This window comes from Salvia splendens, chromosome 6 (assembly GCF_004379255.2).
Source record: "Salvia splendens isolate huo1 chromosome 6, SspV2, whole genome shotgun sequence".
Taxonomy (NCBI): domain Eukaryota; kingdom Viridiplantae; phylum Streptophyta; class Magnoliopsida; order Lamiales; family Lamiaceae; genus Salvia; species Salvia splendens.
The window spans coordinates 34,791,012-34,813,597 of NC_056037.1; the positions used below are offsets into that span (position 1 = coordinate 34,791,012).

Sequence of the window (22,586 nt, forward strand, 5' to 3'; positions counted from 1 at the left end):
TTGAATTACTTAAAATCGGTTGTGTATTATTAAAACTTAACAAATCCCTTAAATATGTTCCAATTTAAGAATTGGTGATAATTGCACTTGATTCATAATTTTATTACAAAATGAGAAAACTTTAAATCGATTGCAAGTACTCCTAGTATTCAAATTAGGGTGTACGTATTTTGTCTTGTAATGCAGCTGTATGAATAATGTAATAGGGGTGGCTAAAACTGAACAGGAGCCGAGGACTAGCTGTCGGCTAAAAGATTCCAAGCCGTTTAACACGGACAAGAAAGAACCTAGCCGGCTCACTGGGGCCCATGTTGCCTGCACATTTATGATAAGCAGTATATTCCCGTGATGATAAATTATTTCACTTATGACTGTTTACGAAATGATAAGCGGAATAGCTTATCATCTCCCGTCCTCATATAAATGATTTATTTTCCTCAAGTAGTGGTTAATCTTTTTTGCTCTAGAGAGAGAATGGAACCCCCCATGTGTCTCTGCGTGTATATATAGCTTTTATACACAATCTCTCACCTCCATATCTAAAATCAAGCCCCATTTTGTCGTCAAGCTCCTCGGCTCTGTCTCTCCATCTATCGATCTCAGAAGTAAACCCTTCCTCTCTCTCTCTCTCTCTCTCTCCGAGCATATAATTACTAGTAAAATACACGCACACGCGGGCATCGTATGCATATTTATTCTGGAATATCGCTTTGAAGAGAACTCTTATTTTTCTCCCGCTATTGATGTCTTTTTCCTAAGCTCTGCTTTTGCTCACTAAGTATTGACGCATAATTTCTCTTGATTTTTCTGTTCTGTTTTTTTATGCTTCCCCTTTTCTTTGCATCTCAGATTCCATTTCAAGCTGCTCTGATATCTTAAATTAGCTTCGAATTCCTAATTTGTTCGCCTGAAGTTTTATCAAAACCCTTAAATTGTCGGTGCTCGCTTTGCCCCTTCTCATAAAATTCTCCATTTCTGTTTTATTGAGATCAGTTTAAGGATCTACGTATGCGTTGAATTTCATTTCTCCGCTTTTTTCCTTGTGTTAACAGTAGTGTTATCTTAGTATGAAATGGAAACATGGTTTGACAATTAATCATGGCTAGTGGTAGTCCCTTCAATTTATTGTTTTTCTCTAGTTTTTTTTAAGATTAATCATTTATTGTGGGTTTTACAGATCTGCTACTATAGTTTACTCTCGCGCGAATTATCCCCCTGGATTTGAGGGGGAGTTGGTTGAATGTCTTCTCTCAGTAGAGAACTGGTGTACTTGATCTTACAGTTCCTAGATGAAGAAAAGTTCAAAGAGACCGTTCACAAGTAAGTTAATTCATTACTATTGCAAGTGCTATCTGTGTGTGTGAATTGATATTTTGGTGCTTTTCTCGTGATTGGGTTATAATTATCTGTTTTTGTTAATGTGGCCATTCTAATTGTAGGCTTGAGCAAGAATCTGGGTTCTTCTTTAACATGAAATATTTTGAAGATGAAGTTCACAATGGGAACTGGGCGGACGTTGAAAAATACCTCTCTGGTTTCACTAAAGTAGACGACAATCGCTATTCAATGAAGATCTTTTTTGAGATTAGGAAGCAGAAGTACCTTGAAGCATTGGATACGTGAGACTATATTTTTGCTTGTTGAGAGTCTGAATTCCAAGAATAGTTTGATTTGCTAATTTAAATTGGGTTTTATTGTTATATATATAGGCACGATCGGTCCAAGGCTGTTGAGATCCTCGTAAAAGATCTAAAAGTATTTGCATCATTTAATGAAGAGCTTTTCAAAGAGATAACTCAGCTGTTGACATTAGAGAATTTCAGGTATTCAGGCAATTGCTATTTATTGATCACCTTCTTAGGTTAGATATTGATACCTTATCACACCGAGCTTCTTGTTGCTTAGGGAGAATGAACAACTATCAAAGTACGGAGATACGAAATCTGCACGAGCCATTATGCTTGTTGAGCTGAAGAAGCTTATTGAGGCAAATCCATTGTTTCGTGATAAATTACAGTTTCCAAACCTTAAGAACTCAAGACTGCGAACACTAATCAATCAAAGGTATACTCCACTTTGAGGCATATTATTGGCTTTGGCTCTACTTGTATTGTTAAACATCAAGAGAACTAATGTGTTTGAAATGATTAAAGCAAGACTTCTATAGTGATCAACTCACGGGGGTTTTATTAGGTATTAATATTCCTTGTGAAATACGGAGTACTAGTTATTAGGTATACCCTGTTGCTTAGGAAATACGAGACCAAAGCTTTTTTCCCCATTCTATTCTATTCTCATACCAGCTCGTTACAGCAATTGCATATACAAAAATTAATGGCATATGTTTCTGCAGCTTAAATTGGCAGCACCAACTTTGTAAAACTTCAAGGCCAAATCCAGATATTAAAACACTTTTTGTTGATCACTCATGTGGGCAACAAAATGGTGCACGCGCACCCTCTCCAGTAAACAATCCACTGCTCGGAGGAGCAGTTCCAAAACCGGGTGGCTTTCCTCCGTTGGGTTCACATGTGGTTGGTTTATAAATGTTGATATCTAGTTTTGGCATTTTCCTGGCAGCATCTTTTTTCGCTTACTGTCCTGTTATTGGTCTGGCCAGCCCTTCCAAACTACTCTAGCCCCAGTTCCAACGCCCCTCGCAGGTTGGATGTCTAATCCACCTACTGCAGCTCATCCAGCTGTCTCTGGTGGACCTATAGGTCTTGGTGGCCCGCCTATTCCAGGTCTGAATTTCTTTATACACGAGCATTTTCAAAATCACACTGTAGCGTCATGTAAGTTCTAAAACTGAATGAGAGATTGTTTACTCTCCCCTCGTTGGATTTTCATTTGGTATTCTAATTTTTCCTTGATATTTATGACATTGGACCATTCTTCTGCAGTAGTTAGCTCATTCCTTATGGAAAAGAACTGATGAGCAATTTGATTTCTTCTACAATGATGAAACAAGCTTGTGATGAAATTGGATTGTTTCTGTTGAGTTATCCACAAATGCTGTATAGTTTATGTTTGCACAGTTTGAATGTTGATACTTTTCCCTTAAATGTGAATGCCATAGTCTATTCATCACTTCGGTGTTCTTGATGTATATGCACATGCACGTTGGAATGTCCTAGTACTGAAAGCATTAATTCTCTTACTTGAAGTGTATTCTAAGCATTATTGTTTCGCTTTAATACTCAACCAGGTTGAGTTTATTTCTAAAGTGGTTCTGTTTTTTTATTGCCTTGTGCAGCTTCCCTTAAACATCCTAGGACTCCGCCAACAAATTCCTCTGTTGATTTTCTCGCTGGTGATTCTGAACATCCTAGTAAAAGAACCAGACCTCTGGGAAATGATGAGGAGGTTGGATATGTAAAGGATAACAATGTTGATATGGAGACGCCTACTTTTGGGTTGTTGTGTTCATCATCTGATCTGAGTTTTATGGTATGTAGGCGAATCTTCCTATGTCATTCTCTGGGCATGCTCATAGCCAGACTTTCAATGCACCAGATGACCTGCCCAAGACAGTTGCACGGACTTTGAACCAAGGATCATCTCCTATGAGCATGGATTTTCATCCTATCCAAAAGACTCTACTTCTAGGTTGGTTTTGCAACTAGATATTTTCTTTGTTTTCTCTATATAATCTTCATGTAAAGATTTTGCCAATGCTATATTGTTATTCTATCTGAAAACTCAGTTGGAACCAATGTGGGAGATATTGGGCTGTGGGAGGTTGGTTCGAGAGAGAGGATAGTTCAAAGAAACTTCAAAGTGTGGGATGTGACTGCTTGTATAATGCCTTTACAGGTACCACATTTTTCTTTAGTGAAGTTAGTTAACTATCAATCATCTTGAGTATCATTAGCCCGAAACATAAGTTTCTACTGAATCCAGGCTGGTCTGGTGAAAGATCCTGCCGTCTCAGTGAATCGCGTGATTTGGAGCCCAGATGGGTCTTTGTTTGGTAATGTTGCTTAAGCCTCAAATAGTTTAATGCGATATCATTGATTGTGTGATTTGATATTTATCTCTCTTCATCTTTCTTCCAACAGGAGTTGCATATTCAAGACACTTGGTACAGATTTATTCATATCATGGGAATGATGATGTGCGCCAACAGTTGGAGGTGACTTAGTCATCACACCTCATTGGTCAATGCTAAGATTATTTTGAATTACTCTGACTACTGGTATTTTAGATTGATGCTCATGTTGGCGGAGTAAATGATCTTGCATTCTCACATCCCAATAAGCAGCTTTCTGTGATAACTTGTGGAGATGACAAGCTAATCAAGGTAGTTAAACATGGTAACCTTTAGTTTTGCTGCTAAGCTTGTATATTCATGTGGTAAATTGTTTTTCTGGTAATTCGTGATTATTAGGTTTGGGATGCCAAAACTGGTGCCAAACAATACACTTTTGAAGGTCACGAGGCCCCTGTATATTCAGTATGCCCTCACCACAAGGAGAATATTCAGGTGAATAAGCTATCATAGCAATTACATCATTTGTTAATAACCTGAGTTAATAAGCTATCATAGCAATTACATCATTTGTTAATTAATAATATTCAGAATTCAGAATATTTTCTCTCTTTTGTAATCTAATCATGAGTAAACAACATCTATGGACAATAAGATGTTAAAATAATTCAATGTATATGTTTCTTTTTATAAAGTTGCTTATAATATAACTGCCATTATTTTGCAGTTTATCTTTTCTACAGCATTAGATGGAAAGATTAAGGCGTGGTTATATGACAATTTTGGATCTCGAGTTGACTATGATGCTCCTGGTCGTTGGTGTACAACCATGGCCTACAGTGCTGATGGATCAAGGTAAAGTATTCTGGTTCAAAGTGCAATATTGATTTAAGTATTGGCTGCTCATTACCAGGTACATCAAGTTGGAAATTTTCTTGTTCAGGCTTTTCTCTTGTGGGACCAGTAAAGATGGAGAGTCGCACATTGTTGAATGGAATGAAAGTGAAGGGGCTGTGAAAAGAACATATCAAGGTTTCCGAAAACGATCATTGGGGGTCGTGCAGTTTGATACTACTAAAAATAGGTTTTTGGCTGCTGGTGACGACTTTTCTGTCAAATTCTGGGATATGGACAATACTCAACTTTTGACTAGTAGTGATGCTGATGGAGGTCTTCTTGTGAGTATCTTATTCACATTATGGATAGCTTATAAGTAATTTTGTTTTTTGAGTCGACAGCTTAGAAGTATGACTGTTCACTGAGATATTATTTTGCTTTCAACAAATTGAAAGGCAAGTCCACGCATCCGGTTCAATACAGATGGGACCTTATTGGCTGTTTCTGCCAACGAAAATGGAATCAAAATTTTAGCAAATCCAGATGGTCTTCGATTACTACGAAATTATGAAAGCCTTGCTTTTGATGCCTCAAGGGCTTCTGAAGCTGCAAAGGTAATTACATTTAATTGCAGTATCTTCTGAATCCATATTATATTAACGGTTTCATGTTGTTAACAGCCCACTGTCAATCCAATATCTTCTGCGGCGGCTACTAGTGCTGGACTAACGGACAGGGTGGGCTCAGTTGTTGGCCTCTCCACTATGGTTGGTGTCCTTTCCTAAATTTCTGCTGCAACTTACCCTCTACTGTTCTGAACGATAAATCTTTATTTTACTAGAAACGTCACATGCACCGTGTTACCTGTTTTCTGTTATGTACTAAAATTTACATTTTTAGTTTTTCTATGCTTACAACACTGTTTGATATTGTAGAATGGAGATACAAGAAATCTTGGAGATGTGAAACCTAGATTAACAGAAGAAACAAATGACAAATCAAAGATTTGGAAGCTCAGTGAAATTAATGAACCATCTCAATGCCGAGCCCTGAAGCTCCCAGAGAACTTAAGAGTAACAAAGGTGTATCCTCTTTTTGTTCTACATCTTACCGGGCATATACTTGTGAGATATCATTTTTATGATCAGAAGTTGCCATGAGATTTTATGTTTCTTTCGAATTGTAAAACAGTTTTTTTGCATTAAGCATAAGAATATGTTCATATAGAAGTTCCTGGCTGTATAAAAAGCTTGGTATAACACAATCATTTATTTTCCACCATAATTCCTTTCCTACAGCACACTTGCAATTCATAAACTTTCTTTTCTATTATAGTCCTTACCATTTTATTTTATTTTTCTTGTATCTTGGTATACTTGGTTAACCAGTAGTCGTTATCACTGATTATTAGTTATAATGATGTATGGAGATCTAATGATTGTTCTTGCATTCGCAAGTTGTTTTGAGTATTGTTTACCTTTAGCCTGTCTGTTTTATTCTACCAGAGCCAAACTGTTAACCAGAACGATCTCCTCTTGTTTAGAACTTATCCCATCTATTTATGACTACTAAAATCATGTCATTTTCATGTTGATTGTGCAGACATGTTGGCACTTGGTCACTAACAAGGTTCTTCTTTGTATTGCTCTAACAGATATCTAGGTTAATATATACAAATTCTGGTGGTGCCATACTGGCATTGGCTTCAAATACAATCCATTTACTCTGGAAATGGCAGCGGAGTGACCATAATTCGAGTGGAAAAGTAAGAGGGACTATTATCTTCTTCACCCTAAAATTTCAAGTATCTGTCACCTGAGATTAAAATGTTAATGATGTAGGCAACTGCCACTATTTCACCACAATTATGGCAACCATCAAGTGGCATTTTGATGACCAATGATGCGGCTGACACAAACCCTGATGAAGCCGTTTCTTGCTTTGCTTTATCAAAGAATGATTCTTACGTAATGTCAGCATCTGGAGGAAAGATATCTTTGTTCAATATGATGACTTTCAAGGTAATGATGCAATGAAATAATGAATTTTGTCCCCTTGTGTTATGAGCTTATATTCATTTCTCTAAATCATGAATATTGCAGACAATGACAACCTTCATGCCACCACCGCCTGCAGCAACATTTTTAGCATTTCATCCTCAGGATAACAACATAATTGCAATTGGGATGGATGATTCTACGATTCAGATATATAATGTCCGAGTAGATGAGGTATTTAAGAAGTTAGGGTTTTTTATTAAAAACAATTATTTCGCCAGAGGCTAGGAATAGAAGTATGTTATTGATTTGATTTCTTGTGCAGGTCAAAAGCAAGCTTAAAGGTCATTCTAAAAGAATTACAGGACTTGCCTTCTCAAATGTTTTAAATGTCCTAGTTTCATCAGGAGCCGATGCTCAGGTCAAGAACCTGAGAATGTGTTTGTACTAATGTTGATTTGCTTACTTTATGATGAGCCATTTCTGATTTTCACATATATTTGGCTGTTCCTCTCTAGATATGTGTGTGGAGTTCTGATGGATGGGAAAAGCAGAAATCAAGATTTTTGCAACTACCTCCTGAGAGGTCACTGGCAGCACAGTCAGAAACACGTGTACAGTTTCATCAAGACCAGATTCATTTTCTGGTTGTACATGAGACACAGCTCGCCATATTTGAAACAACGAAATTAACATGCATGAAACAGGTAGTTTAACTGCGCAATTTGTCTTGTTAAAAATCAAGAGTTTCTTAGTGCAGATCTCTAACACTTAGCGTCTTTTCCGTGGTCAGTGGACACCACGAGAATCTGCTGCCTCGATATCACATGCGACGTTTTCCTGTGATAGCCAGCTGGTATATGCAAGTTTTCTTGATGGAACGGTGTGCATATTCACTGCTGCGCACCTTCGTTTGAGATGCCGCATTAATCCTTCCTCTTATCTTCCCTCAAGTGTCAGGCAAGTATTTCTCATGATAATTAACCGATTGCTGTTGGGCTTTGTTTTCCTCATGTTTCCCAAGGAGCCATCATGCATCGCAAACTAGTCTCTCATCTGATTATTGATATTGTGAAGTTCATAACTGGTCCTGTCCCATTTTATAATGAGTCAGACTCATGTGCATCCACCCTAATTAGATCCTAATTGGGAATTAAATAGACCCCAATTGCGACTATGAACCTAATTGTAGTGGATCTACCGTATATTCAGATGTACATATGTGCAAGAGAGGTTATAAAAATCCTATTTATTTCTTAGTTACCTAAACGTTGTCTTATATTCTCCAGCAGTTCAAATGTGCACCCTCTTGTGATTGCTGCACATCCACACGAGCCAAATCAGTTTGCGTTGGGTCTCTCGGACGGTTCAGTTCATGTTTTTGAACCGCTTGAATCCAAAGGTAAATGGGGCATGCCACCACCGGTTGAAAATGGGTCTACAAGCAGCGTACCAACCACTCCTTTAGTCGGGGGATCGTCCCAAGATCAAGCACAAAGGTGATATCCAGAAATTAGACATGTTACAAATCGCAGTAGGCAACGTTGCATTTTCAACTCTCACCGTATAACTCTCTCTTGGGGTTTGGTGGAGAATGGCGGTAATGACATTGTGGTTAACATAACTGTACATTAGTATTCTGGCACTCCATAACGTATTCTTCTTCTTGGGAGCTGGTTATGTAAGTAACTCTCACCTTTGGCTTATACATGACAATCTAATTTACCACATTTTGGGTAAAACATATGATGTAAGATGAAAGGCTTTTTGAGGTATTATTGGTATTCTAGACTAATAGACAAATTCATTTTGTTGTTAGCCATTTATCTTGTTCAAGATAATTTTCTGCTTGGTTTAGCCTTTCTTTATGCTTCACCCAATGATGAAATACATATGTCCGTTTATTCATATGTTGACATATGTATGATTTTTATTGTAAACATACGTGCATAGTAAATTTTTAAAACTAATTTGTGCAGTGAATCGAAGAAACACTTTTTTGGACACTTTTTAAACTAATTGTAAGCATACATAAAAACATGATTTTGTTTCCCTATTTTGGACATTATTCCACATCAAATTGTTACAATAGTATACACAATCATTTTATAACAATATATTTAAAGTGAAATTTTTTCTCTATTCACAATATAAAATAGCAATAGATTTTTAAAATTTAGGCTCACAAAACTTGGGAATAACATCTACGGAAATTTATAAAGGAAATAATTAAAGAGAAGAATTAGACTATAATGTTGGTTCTACTGGATTACAAGAGATAAAAGTCGGGCGTAATACAACCCAAAAGAAGGAATACAAGAAACGAAACTGAACTGAATTACAATGAAACAAATAAACCGTGAATGTTTAGCCGAGTCGAGGAGGCCTCTTCCCGCAAGACGAGATACGCCCCGGTAGTGCTCTTCGGTTTGGCGTGTCGTCCCCAAAGGTAAAACGGCTACGTCTCTATTGATGCAGCACCGCAATCAGTAGAGCTCCGGCGAATTGGATGGAGGAGAGGGCAGAGCTTCGACAGAAGGACAATGCAGAGAGAGGGAGAGAGCTTATGATGATGCAGAAGGCTTGTAATGGTGTGTCCTAATGCAGTGGTATGGCTAGCCTATTTATAGGCCAAGCCACCATGCAGGGTCAACCGAGCCATGAAGGCTCATCATGGCAGATTCGTAACCGAAGACCACCCAAAGTCCAAGTCCAAGTCCAAGTCCAAGTCCAAGTCCGAGATCGAGATCGAGATCGAGATCGGGATCGGGATCGGGCCCGCGGCCCGCGACCGCGAGCACGGGCTCGGGCTCGGGCGGGCGGGCGGCGGCGGCGCGCGCGTGTGCGCGCGTGTGGGCTCTTTCACCCATCTTGGTCCACTATAATTATTAAGTAACATAAAGTCACTTAATTTATACACATTAAAAGATGTGTTAATCCTCCAATGTGGGATAATTAACACTAGTTAATTATTCCCTAAGCTCCAACTCCAAGCTTTAATAAAAGCTAATTATGTCCAACTTTAATCCACTATTTCTCACTCACCGGAAATCGGATTTGAGAAAGTGAATATACTACATTTATCTACGTAAAATGTAGATCGACGCTATGTCATTTAATTTCACAAAATTAAATGTCTCGTCACATTTATTATTTGGTCAAAATCCATTGACCGGGCATATTTAATACCATGATTTCTACATATAAATTTATATAGGAAATAATTAAAGAGAAGAATTACTATAAATTTCAGAAGGGTTATGATTTTTTGACATTATTTTGGTTACTAATTACACCTATTTAAGAACATAAAATATATTTATGCATATAAGTACTTTCTTTGTTCCACAAAAATTTAAACTTTTTTCCATTTTGGACTTTACCATGAAAATGACACATTCTAATTTTAATAACTTCTTTCTCTCTAATAAGGTGAACTCTATTTTCCGCTAACAATATTGTAATTACTTTTTCTTTTTATCTCTATCTTACTTTATCAACATGTACATTAATACATGTGTCGTCTTGTCCTTATTTTTATGGGACTGAGAGAGTACTACCCTACTACTCCCTCCGTACCTTCGAAGATGACCAGTTTCCTCTTTGGTTTTGTCCCAACTAAAAAGACTCATTATTAGAAATAGAAACACTTTAATCTATACTTTATCTCCTATATCTTATTTTATTCTCTCCACTTAATACACAAAATAAAGATAGCTTAAAATTCCTTGCCGGCCAAGGAATAGGTCATATTCATTGGGACCGAGGAAGTACTTCGTAATTTATTTGGCAACATTGGACCCACACATTTATGGACAATTTTTTAATTTCTACTCCTTTTATTGCATTTATTTAAGGACATGTCTTTAAAATAATAAAATATGAGTACTAATTTTCTTTGGTTCTATATATTTATTGTACATTTTGTCTACCAAATAAATTTTTATTTGGCATAGTCCAAAATGTACAGTGGTAGTAATGTACATTGCAGTACTCGGTACGTTATGCGATATGATCGGTACAATATATCGTACCGACCCACCCCTAATATTATCTCATTTTGAACTAATAAAATATGCATTTGATTACAATTAAACAATTTTATAGTAATATTTAAAGATTAGTATAGTTATAGTTAAAATTGATTAAAGTAATTATTAAGACTGAGGTATTCAAACTAGCCCATAATATCACCGAAAATATCTGGGTCGGATCGGATGAGAAATTCGCACAACCCGCTAAGTTCATGACATTATATGCTACTTTGTTAGTTCATGGAAAAAAACCAAAAAATGAGAAAAGGTTGTAACTTTTAAGGAAGTGTGCCCTAAATTTTTTATAAGGAAGATTACATTATGTAATTTGTGCATGAGGTCACGCTCTCTCAAAAACTTCAGGTGTTCCAAGGTATAACTCAAGATCTTTTGGAGTTCCAGGGGAGTCAAGTAGCTCAAGAGCTTCTGGAGTTCCAAGGGAGTTAAGTGGTCAAGAACTTTTGAAGTTCCAAAGGAGGCAAGTATCTAAACTGCTCTGTTATGTATTTTGGCTTAAATATTACTGTATATTATGAAAAAGCCGTTTCTTGCTTTGCTTTATCAAAGAATGATTCTTAGGTAATGTCAGCATCTGGAGGAAAGATATCTTTGTTCAATATGATGACTTTCAAGGTAATGATGCAATGAAATAATGAATTTTGTCCCCTTGTGTTATGAGCTTATATTCATTTCTCTAAATCATGAATATTGCAGACAATGACAACCTTCATGCCACCACCACTTGCAGCAACATTTTTAGCTCAGGATAACAACATAATTGCAATTAGGATGGATGATTCTACGATTCAGATATATAATGTCCGAGCAGATGAGGTATTTAAGAAGTTGGGGTTTTTTTATTAAAAACAAGAGGATATTGAGATGCCTACTTTCAATGCATTTAATGACTTGACCAAGACAGTTGCACGAAATTTGAACAAGGATAGCATTGTTTCCATCCTATCCAAGAGACCCGCTTCAAGGTTGGTTTTACAGCTAGATATTTATTTCTTTGTTTGCTCAACATAAACTTAAAAAAATGTGGGGAATATTGGACTGTTGGAGGTTGGCTCAGAGAGAGCAGCTAGTTCAAAGAAACTTTAAAATGCTCTGAGTACATGTACAATGCTTTTACAGGTACCACATGTTACTTTAGTGAAGTAAGTTAACTATCAATCATCTTGAGTATCATTTGGGAACATAGCTATCTTTTCTTTTTTACCCAACTAACATGCTCATGCCATATATATAAGCTCATTTTCTTATTCTTGAAATCTTATTTTGCTAAATCACTTCTTACCGGCTACTACCCAAAAAAAATACACGAGGGAGAAAATATTTATCGTAACGAGTGACCAATTTTTCTATGCATAAAATCATCTTAGCTAAGACTGTCAGTCTTTAGTAACTGGTCTTCCAAAGAGATGAAAAAAGGAACACACACAAAAGGAGGGATTTTCCATAAAACAAAATCACAAATTAACTCATACGCACACATGATCATAATTCATACATCTCCAACTCAATAATCATTTTCCTTCTACTTATATGCTTACTCCGTCCATGTATTAGAGCATCTACAAAGTTGGGTTGCTAACACATTCCATCGAGGCGGGACGTTTGTCAGCTTCGTCTACAAACATGAAGACGATTGCTTGTTTATGCTGCAAACGATCAAGAAAGTAACCATAAGTTCAGTTTCCATGCTTGCCATTTGCAATTAATCATATTATTGGAAGATCGGTTGTAGATTAGGACTTGGAAAATATTTTTCACATTAATCAGGGTAGTACTAAAGCAACATAAGATAATATGTTGAGATATGTACACTTTGGCTATCAAAGCAAGAAAAATCATGGCAACTATGATATTTGACTTGTTATATTAGATGTTCATGTTATATTTATAGTATTTATTAAGAGAGTGAAACTGGATGATGGTGTATGAATTCGAGACAACTAATATTGGCGGGTTCAAGTATGATTTCTTGCTCTTATGTTAATAGAATGAAACTCGATGATATCGTATGATATCGAGATGACTCATAATGACGAATTCAAGTATGACTTTCTTGTTCTGGCACAAAATATGCATGTTTTTAACGGGTGAATGCATTGTTTTAGTTGATTTTACGTGGATGCAGAGAGGTTGTTAAAACCAATACACATAAGATTAATATGATACACATACATCGAGAAATGGTCTATATCCAATGAAAATGCTATTTTAACCATTTATTTTTTTGATTATAAGTCAAAAAGTAAATAACAAAAAAATGACTGCAATCTTGCTTAGAGCATCTCCAATAGCGGCGAGCGCACCGGCTAGCCAATTCTTGGGGCTCGCCGGTCCGCTCGCCGAACCATTGCAGCCGGCGAGCGCCAAATCGGCAAGAAAAACGGCGAGCGCACGCTGATTCCCGAGCGCTCGGCGATGCGCTCGCTGGCCGCCATTGCAGGCTCCAGATCGGCGAGCGGGATTTTTTTTTTCTTTTTTCGAAACACTATATAAACGCGATCTGTATGTCATTTTCATTTGCACCACTTGTTTTAACGAGTTTTCTCTCTATCTTAATTTCTGTACAAGATCAACAACGCGAAATGGAGCACAACAACGAGCCTACTCCAGGGACGAGCGGGTCTCAAACTCCGATGGTACCCGCAGGAGGTGGATGGGGTCCGATGCCCGGGTACTACTACCCTTGGCAGCAAATGATGCCCGGGGTGGCATCCGGGGGTGGTTTGATGGGATGGCAGGGGATGCCGGGGGGTCCGGTGATGCAGGGCGGGCCTGCGGTTCCGGGCGGGCAGGGGGGACTGGGGATGCAACCCCCTATGCCGATGATGCCGGGGTGGACACCCGGGGATGCAGGGGACGCCGGGGTACCCGGGGATGCAGGGGACGCCGGGGGGGACAACGTCTATCGTCCCAGTCTTGATTTTGCTACTGCTGCTTCGCACACATCGACCCCAGCGGAGACGCAGTTCACTGGGTTTGAGACCTTCTCCTTAGAGGAGTTGAGACTAGATCTCGGGGATGCGGACACTCCCGTTCAAACGGGGGGAGTAGGGCGGGGTCAGGGCCCGCCCAAGAAGAAGAAGGGGAAGAGGGTGGTCGGCGAGTCGTCGCAGCCAGCTGGTGACGACAGCTTGGCACGGAGGAAGTGGACGGACGCGGAGAACGTCGAGCTGTCCAAGGCGTGGGTGAGTGTTTGTGATGATCCCCTCGCCTCGAACCATCAGAGGATCGTCAACTTGTGGGCTAAGATAACAGCAGCCTATAAGGCATTTTGCCCGGAGGGGAGGTCACGCAGCGGGGAGGAGTGTCGGAAGGGGTGGGACCGAATCCGGCAAGGGGTCTCCCGATTTTCAGGCTTGTACACCAACGCCCTCCGAATGCAGTCCAGTGACCAAACTGACGAGGACTGCAGAAGGATGGCGGAGAAAGAGTCCCCCGTGCTCGGGCTTTACAAGGAGTTCACCTACTGGAACTGCTAACTGGTGCTAATGGACTCCGAGAAGTTTCGGGCAGGAGTCGATGCTGGCTGGCCGAAGAAGCAGCGCCTGAACTATACCGGTGATTACGCCGGCGGCAGCAGCGGCAGTTCCCACGACCTCCCCGAAGATGCTCAGGAGACCCCGTCCCCTCCCGCGTTTACTCGCCGCACTCGCTCGGTTGGTCAAAGGCGGGCGCAACGGACTCGCCAGAGGTCCGAGGAGGTCCAGTCGCCATCCCCCACTGTTGGCAGCCCGACAGCCGACCTCGTCTTCTTGGCGCGTCAACAAACGCGAGCTGAGATGTACAAGGTCATATATGACTGGAAGAATACCACTGACCTCGAGTAGAAGAGTTTTTTTTCACGCACTGCTCGTGAGTATGCGAGCCGATTTGACTGCCGTCGCGGCACAGGTGGGGGGCTCAGACGCGGGCTCAGATGCAATAGATTTGGGGGTCCCAGATAGCAGCGACAACGGCGACGATGGCGACGGCGACGACGACGACGGCGAGGCGTGAGGCGGAGGCGGGGCGTGCGTGGAGTAGGAGTTTTTTTAAAAAAATTAATGTATTTTTTTTGTTAATGTACTTTTTTTAATTAATGTACTTTTTAAAACTTTAATATTATTATTGAATTTTCCGGTATATGTGTCGTAAATTTAATTCCGTATTTTGTGTGATAGTTAATTATTTGTTTTGAATAATTTTGTTTATTGTGGCTGGGCTATGACTGAGCTATTGCTTGTCCAGTTGCTTATCCTTATAATGTGTTAGGAGGAGTTTTAGTGCTGATGATGTGGCAGGAGCAGTTTGTAGCTGGGCTATGGTTACACTATTCTTATTAGAGATGCTCTTATCCAAGAATACGATAACCCCTTACCCAATCACAGACACAATAAAAATCTGCAAACCCTCTTAAACAATTTAAAACCTCTCCATTCTCCACAAAGCCTCTTCTGGCAACTATTATGGCATCCGTAGCATCAGTTTCCTTGGAAATCGCCTCGAGTTTTGTGGGATTAGCCAAAAGCCGCTCGTATCCAATTTCATCTGTGAAAACCACGCATTTTTTCAGCAGAAACAGGCAGTGTTTCACTGGTCAGAACCGCAAGTTCTTGGCTTGCACCGCTTCCGACAAATCAAGAATCCTATGTTCATCGAAGCAGCTGAATAGGCGCTTTTGCAGCAGACTCTCCGCCGCCACCTCAGCCGCAGAAACTGATGATTCTGGTGTTGTCACCAAAATCCCTCCTGATAATAGAATCCCCGCTACCATTATTACTGGCTTCTTGGGTTCTGGAAAGGTGTTTTGTTAGTTATTGGGCTTTGATTTTCACAGTTTTGGATGTTATTTGTCTAGTTTTGTATGTTAAGTGTTCGACTTTATCTGTCTCTTTCTCTTTCTTATGTGAATTGAGTTCTGATGAGAGCTTGTATATGTAAGTATACGTGTGAGTAAAGAGTTTCAAATAGTCAAAGATTTCATCTTTTGATTGTTTTTTTCTCTATTCTGCTCTATCAATGACAGACTCTTTCTTATTGGACTTGTCCTTAGCTTAATGATGTGTTGCATAATCATGGTACTATGGTGATAAAGTTTTAATCTTGTTACATATTTTGAAATTTTTATTGGCTACTAAACCTAATGATAGGGAATATGCTATTCTCAGTATTTCTTCCCAGCTAATTAAACCATGGATGCAGTTATGTCCATGCTTAGAATTTGGATTAATCTACCCCTTTCTTTGCATTCTTGACACAGGGCTGGACATACTTAGAATTTGGATTAAGTCTACCCCTTTCTTTGCATTCTTGACACAGGGCTTGTAGTTTCTTATAAGTACATCAGTACATAGCTAAGTGAGTGATGTTTACCTTGATTTTAGCTAATGTATCCTTCTAATTTATTCTCAAAATTGCTTGGCAGACAACCTTGTTAAACCACATATTGACTGCTGAGCATGGAAAACGCATTGCAGTCATCGAAAATGAGGTATGCAGTGCTGTTAGTATCAGTGATGAAGTGGATATTACTAATGGGATCCGAGATTATCTGTATAATCAGTTCTGTATTACTAATTGGAACTTTGGTGCATTCTTTTCCCTCAAGAGCATGATAAAATGCTCTAGAGGAGATTTGAATGTTTAGTTTTATAACTAGGTGGATCGAGTCTAATTCTGGTTGACTTATTGGTATATCAGTTTGGTGAAGTTGATATTGATGGCTCCCTAGTTGCTGCCAAAGCTGCTGGAGCAGAGGACATTATGATGCTCAATAATGGATGTCTATGTTGCACCGTGAGGGGGGATCTTGTAAGGATGATTTCAGAACTTGTTAGTAAGAAGAAAGGGAAATTTGATCACATTGTTATTGAGACAACAGGTAGGCTAATTGTATAAATGATTTAGTTTGCTTTAGGATTAAACATTCTTTATTTTTGTCTTCCCATTTCCATGGCATGGAAATTGATGTATGGATCAATTTTCTGCACCGTGTCACATCTTTTCAGGATTAGCAAATCCAGCGCCAATTATTCAGACGTTTTATGCTGAGGATCAACTATTTAATGATGTTAAACTTGATGGAGTGGTCACACTTGTTGATGCTAAGCATGCTGGTATTCATCTTGATGAAGTTAAGGCGGAAGGTGTTGTCAATGAGGCAATAGAGCAAATCGCATATGCTGATCGCATCATAGTAAACAAGGTACAGTGAGGTGGTAGTTATTACATGTTCTATTCTTGAAAAACTCATATGTAAAGTTTTTTGTAAGTACTAGCGAATCTATACCTTCTTTTCAGATTCTTATTCGCCTAACTCAACCTGCGGTTCTTAGAATGTCTACTCTAGAGTTTGTTGTTCACTAGTTAAGCTTTGGGTTTGACATTTTGCTATAAGGATGATTCATGGTGTTTTGATTACAGACTGACCTTGTTGGCGAACCTGCAGTTGTTTCTCTGTTTGAAAGGATAAGGGTGGGTTTCTCACAAATTCTGTTTGACTACTTTCCCCTAATTTTTATTTGTCCTGGATCCTCTCTGACTAGTTTTTTCATGTAATCCAGGGCATAAATCGTATGGCTCAACTCAAGAAAACACAATATGGACAAGTTGATTTGGATTATGTTCTTGGAATTGGAGGTTTTGATTTGGAAAGGTTTATGTCAATTTAAATCTTGACCATTCTTATAGTTCGTTTTATAAGCTGACATTTGGAAAGGTCTACTTCAATTTCCACATTGAGAGTGCTTCCAGACCTTTTGCTTGCTGATTATGAGAACTAATTTTTCTGAAGTTACAATGGTTATGGATACTCTTGAACCTTGAACATGCAGAAACAAAGAGTGATGTATCAAACCTTGGAAAACTTATGGGCTTTAACTGAAAAATGATTGATGAATCAGCTAATAGGAAAATTATCCGAGAAAAAAGTGTTTATGCTTCTTTTTTGGGTAGGGGGTCTATATTTTTGGAAATCGTCTTGGGTAGCTGCATCATGTATTCATCACAGTATTTTATTTTTCTGATTTCCTGTATGCTTGTTTGAATATGTGGAACTAATTTGCTTCTTTAGCTGCAATGTTTCCTGTCTTTTTTCCTTTAGTCTCTTTCTATGATCGTATACTCTGGTTTTCAATATAATAAGTTTGGTTTTGTATTTTTTTTTGCTAGCTTGCTATCCCTCGAAGTACACTATTCAAATTGTAATGTGCTGTATGGAAATTGCATGATGCTTTGGCTCGAAAAGAATTTTTTTCTTTTTCGCGTGAAGTATGATTCGATGTATAGCTTTGCTCAACCCAAGTGATACTTGCAGAATTGATAGTGCTGTAGACGTGGACCACTCAAAGGAAGCTCATGATGGTCATAGCCATGAGGATGAGCATGGTCACGATCACGATCACCATCATCATGGTCACGAACATGGCCATAATCATGACCATGGTAACTTTTTGTTTCATTATCATCTTGAGAAGTACCTTGAATAATTGCCACAAGTTGTGCTATACGAATTAGAACTGCTAACTGGAAATATGGTTATCAGATGCCTGTTTTTCTCTGTAACTCTAGCTCTCCCTTTTCCTTGGGAGTTGGGACTATTGGAAAAAAAGTTATGCAGTTCATTTATTCCCTATCCAAAAGCAAAGTGACATTTTTAGCTTCATATGCTCTGCATAAATGATGCTGCTGATGATAAAACAATCACATCAGTTGAGTTTGCCATGCTAATTTTTTTAATACCATTGCAGAACATCATGACCATCACCACGATCATACCCACGACCCTGGTGTTTCTTCTGTTAGCATCGTTTGTGAAGGGACGTTGGATCTTGAAAGGGTGGGTGGCAAAAAAAGTCTTTCTTCCTTTCTTCTAATGTCTATATGCAATGCTGATTTGGTCTGGTGACCATATTACAGGCCAACATGTGGCTAGGTAACCTGTTGTTAGACAGAAGCGAGGACATATATCGAATGAAGGGTCTTCTGTCTGTGGATGGCATGGACGAGCGATTTGTGTTTCAGGTAAACCATCTAAACACCTTTCCTTTTCCTCAGTTTGTAACTATTTGAACATCCATATGCTTGTTCAATCTTTGAAATACTCAGTTCTTTGGTTCTTTTCTGCTGCTGGTTATGAGATTTATCATGTTTTGCTTGAAAATTACTACTATTGTTTAATTTGAGTAATTGTGGGTCGTTGTAGGGTGTCCACGACATATTCCAAGGCTCACCGGATAGGTTATGGGGCGCAGATGAAGCGAGGGTAAATAAGCTCGTATTTATAGGGAAGAACCTGGACAGGGAGGAACTGGAGCAAGGCTTTAAGGCCTGTCTATTGTAGCAAGGAACTAAGGATACATACAATACAACCCATGATTTTGTGGAATCTATTTCAATATTAAGCAGTTGTTTTTGTCATCGACTATTAATAAAGTAGTAACGTTAACATACCTCAACTTTTCATGATTAATTATTTGTGTTGCTATTTAGTTGTATCCTTGTTCAATATTTTTAGATTTTCTCAGCGAGAATTATTATTTAAGTTTTTTTTTTTTTTCTTATGGAGGCATTTTTTCTTTTTAACTTTTATACAACTTGTACAACCATCCGTCCACACATCCCCATGGCTCGGCCACCTTAATTATCCTAATTAATTTAGTCATTGATAAAATTTTAATCAATTTACAGTTAATTTTATTAGAGCTTGTAAACTTAATAAGTTATGGGGTTGGTTGTATACTTGCTTGTTTGTTTCGAATTCGAACAGGTATACAAGCTTTTTAAAGATGAGTCGTCATTTTCAAAAGAGTTTATTTACAAATGTATTATACATTTACTAAATTCATTAGTATTTCTTACTATATCAAATATGAACAATTAAATATCCCCAAAAAAAGATTAATTACATTACTAAATATGAGCAATGAAATATCCCCCAAAAAAGATTAATTACATTACTAAATTGAGTGCAATGTTAACATTACTCCTATATAATTACATAAATTACTAACTCAATAAAAATATCAAACCTCTCAAGAATAAAGAAAACAATAACAAAAAAAGAAGCTTGAAAAACCGCCTTTTCCTTGCCTCAGAACTCACGGACACAGTGTCAGCTATTTAAGCAAGAACCTCCCCATTACTTGCCGTCTTCTACTGCGTTCCATCTCTCTCAAGATTCTTAAACATGGTATGTGCTTTTGATTTTAATGTTTCTTCGATTTGGGTTCTTAAAAGTTCGAATTTTTTTTCGTCATTTCCGTTTTTTTTTTTCAAATTTCTCTGGCACGAATGGTTCAGTTCGCTTATGCTCATTAACAGATTACATAAATCTAAAATTTTACATGAATTAGCTGTTATCTTCGTGATGTAGCCCTAATTTATGCGATTTAATTGGGGTTTTATTATAATATTAGTGTTTGATTTTGGGATTATCCGAGATTTATAGGCTAGGCTAGGGTTTCTGAACTACATACTTATTTTGCACTTGGTTTGAAATATCGGGGAGGTGTTGGATTTATGCATTTATCCGAACAATTTCAGGGCTCACATGGTGAGGATATGATGGAAGAGGAAGATGATTACGTTGAGTATGTTCCTGTGGCGAAGAGGCGTGCGCTTGAGGCACAGAAGATTTTTCAGCGCAGGGGGGCGTCTTCCGCAGTCGACGAAGAGATGGAGAAACAGAATCTCGTTGAGGCCAAACCAAGTCTACTGGTGAAAGCTTCTCAACTGAAGAAAGATCAGCCGGAGATCACCCAAACTGAGCAGATGATACTACAGGAGAAGGAGATGATCGAGCACCTTTCGGATAAGAAAACTTTGATGTCCGTTCGGGAGCTGGCTAAGGGCATCACTTACACTGATCCTTTACCGACTGGGTGGAAGCCGCCCTTGCCAATAAGAAGGATGTCGAACAAGGCTTGTGATGCCATAAGAAGGCAGTGGCACATTATCGTTGATGGAGATGATGTCCCCCCACCAATCAAGAACTTTAAGGACATGAGGTTTCCACAACCCATTTTGAAGAGTTTAAAAGCTAAAGGGATTGTGCAGCCAACGCCCATCCAAGTGCAGGGCCTCCCGGTTATTTTGTCTGGGAGAGATATGATTGGGATTGCTTTTACGGGATCTGGAAAGACCCTTGTTTTTGTGTTGCCACTCGTTATGATAGCATTGCAGGAGGAGATGATGATGCCAATTAATCCAGGGGAAGGACCTTTTGGATTGGTTGTTTGTCCTTCTAGGGAGCTGGCTAGGCAAACTTTTGAGGTTGTAGAGCTATTTCTTGAATCTTTGAAAGAGGCTGGCTATCCAGAGCTCCGGCCTTTGCTTTGCATTGGAGGAATTGATATGAAGTTGCAACTTGATATAGTGAAAAGGGGAGTTCACATCGTGGTTGCTACTCCGGGGCGACTGAAGGATATGTTAGCAAAGAAGAAAATGAATTTAAACAACTGCAGGTAATGCTTCTTCCCCCCTTTGCAACTTCTATTTACTTAGGCTGTTAGTTGTTGATTGCTGCATTCGATAGCCTTTACTTACATAAAATCTGAAAAAATGATTTGGGTAGTACTTATGTGATACTTCCATGTAAGATTAGAATTATGCATCTTGTTAGTTAATGTGTACTATTATTCAATTTCAATTCATAAAGTCTTAAGTGAGCTTTTATGCAGATATCTGACATTAGATGAGGCGGATCGTTTGGTGGATCTGGGATTTGAAGATGATATTAGGGAAGTTTTTGATCACTTCAAGGGCCAAAGACAAACTCTTCTGTTTTCTGCCACCATGCCCACGAAGATTCAGAATTTTGCAAGAAGTGCCCTCGTAAAGCCTGTCACGGTAAATGTGGGAAGGGCTGGAGCAGCAAATTTGGATGTGATTCAAGAAGTCGAATATGTCAAACAGGAGGCGAAGATCGTCTACCTTCTCGAATGTTTGCAGAAGACATCACCCCCTGTTCTGGTATTTTGTGAGAACAAAGCAGACGTGGACGACATTCATGAGTATCTTCTGTTAAAGGGAGTCGAAGCTGTTGCAATACATGGAGGAAAAGACCAAGAAGACAGAGAATACGCCATATCTTCGTTCAAGGCTGGGAAGAAGGATGTTTTAGTGGCTACTGACGTGGCTTCAAAAGGTCTCGATTTTCCTGATATCCAACATGTCATCAACTATGATATGCCAGCAGAAATAGAAAACTATGTCCATCGGATCGGAAGGACAGGGCGATGCGGGAAAACAGGAATTGCAACGACCTTTATCAACAAGAACCAGAGCGAGACAACTCTGCTTGATCTGAAACACCTTCTGCAAGAGGCGAAGCAGAGGATACCTCCAGTTCTGGCTGAGCTGGATGACCCGATGGAAGATGCAGAGGCTATAGCTAATGCGAGTGGAGTGAAAGGATGTGCGTATTGTGGTGGGCTCGGTCATCGTATTCGAGATTGCCCCAAGTTAGAGCATCAAAAGAGCCAGCAAATTGCAAGTTCAAGAAGAGATTATTTTGGTTCTGGGGGCTATCGTGGGGAAATGTGATTACTAAGTTGCTCTTCTCTTCACTCCAAGTGGATATAGTGTCAAAACTTTTCGTGTTGTATTTTGATGAAATATTGGAGTAGTATGAATTGTAGGTCCAGTTTTGTAGACAAACTGTTGTCCTGATATCATACCTACAGAGTAGTCGAGAAAATGTGGAAGATAACATGATTAACATTTCTCTTA

General features: G+C 38.9%; 3 protein-coding genes across 4 annotated transcripts; all 3 read left to right on the forward strand.

Moving 5' to 3' along the window:
• Nucleotides 1-629: 629 nt before the first annotated feature.
• Nucleotides 630-8,643, forward strand: LOC121808116 (protein TOPLESS-like). Of its 2 annotated transcripts, none has more exons than XM_042208480.1 (26): nucleotides 630-778; nucleotides 1,178-1,320; nucleotides 1,440-1,619; nucleotides 1,710-1,823; nucleotides 1,906-2,064; nucleotides 2,354-2,534; nucleotides 2,621-2,744; nucleotides 3,257-3,366; nucleotides 3,459-3,609; nucleotides 3,707-3,816; nucleotides 3,904-3,973; nucleotides 4,062-4,135; nucleotides 4,208-4,303; nucleotides 4,391-4,486; nucleotides 4,719-4,846; nucleotides 4,935-5,169; nucleotides 5,284-5,442; nucleotides 5,509-5,595; nucleotides 5,764-5,910; nucleotides 6,483-6,593; nucleotides 6,670-6,849; nucleotides 6,931-7,059; nucleotides 7,151-7,246; nucleotides 7,344-7,532; nucleotides 7,619-7,785; nucleotides 8,115-8,643. In XM_042208480.1, the coding sequence occupies exons 2-26, from the start codon at nucleotides 1,241-1,243 to the stop codon at nucleotides 8,326-8,328; spliced, it is 3,387 nt and encodes a 1,128-aa protein (XP_042064414.1). In that variant the 5' UTR covers nucleotides 630-778; nucleotides 1,178-1,240; the 3' UTR covers nucleotides 8,329-8,643. The 2 variants fall into 2 exon arrangements, with proteins under 2 accessions (XP_042064414.1, XP_042064415.1); XM_042208481.1 differs by having other exon boundaries at nucleotides 8,118-8,643.
• A 6,596-nt stretch (nucleotides 8,644-15,239) lies between these two features.
• LOC121806612 (P-loop guanosine triphosphatase YjiA-like) lies at nucleotides 15,240-19,326 on the forward strand. Its single transcript, XM_042206726.1, has 10 exons — nucleotides 15,240-15,658; nucleotides 16,282-16,347; nucleotides 16,557-16,737; nucleotides 16,865-17,061; nucleotides 17,280-17,330; nucleotides 17,420-17,511; nucleotides 18,172-18,299; nucleotides 18,605-18,693; nucleotides 18,774-18,878; nucleotides 19,060-19,326. Exons 1-10 carry the CDS (start codon nucleotides 15,323-15,325, stop codon nucleotides 19,195-19,197), a joined length of 1,383 nt encoding a protein of 460 aa, XP_042062660.1. The 5' UTR covers nucleotides 15,240-15,322; the 3' UTR covers nucleotides 19,198-19,326.
• Nucleotides 19,327-19,908: 582 nt separating this feature from the next.
• On the forward strand, nucleotides 19,909-22,586 carry LOC121808468 (DEAD-box ATP-dependent RNA helicase 35-like). The gene is made up of 3 exons (XM_042208980.1): nucleotides 19,909-20,046; nucleotides 20,400-21,319; nucleotides 21,536-22,586. The coding sequence occupies exons 1-3, from the start codon at nucleotides 20,044-20,046 to the stop codon at nucleotides 22,398-22,400; spliced, it is 1,788 nt and encodes a 595-aa protein (XP_042064914.1). The 5' UTR covers nucleotides 19,909-20,043; the 3' UTR covers nucleotides 22,401-22,586.

What these genes read in the sequence shown, in the direction of transcription:
- LOC121808468 (XM_042208980.1), top strand. An exon ending in ATGAATTTAAACAACTGCAG is followed by an intron (nt 21,320 to 21,535) that starts GTAATGCTTCTT and finishes GCTTTTATGCAG; the next exon opens with ATATCTGACATTAGATGAGG.
- LOC121808116 (XM_042208480.1), top strand. Translation starts at nt 1,241, where the DNA reads ATGTCTTCTCTCAGTAGAGAACTGGTGTACTTGATCTTACAGTTCCTA. An exon ending in TGGTGGCCCGCCTATTCCAG is followed by an intron (nt 2,745 to 3,256) that starts GTCTGAATTTCT and finishes TGCCTTGTGCAG; the next exon opens with CTTCCCTTAAACATCCTAGG. An exon ending in CATCAGGAGCCGATGCTCAG is followed by an intron (nt 7,247 to 7,343) that starts GTCAAGAACCTG and finishes GTTCCTCTCTAG; the next exon opens with ATATGTGTGTGGAGTTCTGA.
- LOC121806612 (XM_042206726.1), top strand. Translation starts at nt 15,323, where the DNA reads ATGGCATCCGTAGCATCAGTTTCCTTGGAAATCGCCTCGAGTTTTGTG. An exon ending in CATTGTTATTGAGACAACAG is followed by an intron (nt 16,738 to 16,864) that starts GTAGGCTAATTG and finishes ACATCTTTTCAG; the next exon opens with GATTAGCAAATCCAGCGCCA. An exon ending in CTCTGTTTGAAAGGATAAGG is followed by an intron (nt 17,331 to 17,419) that starts GTGGGTTTCTCA and finishes CATGTAATCCAG; the next exon opens with GGCATAAATCGTATGGCTCA.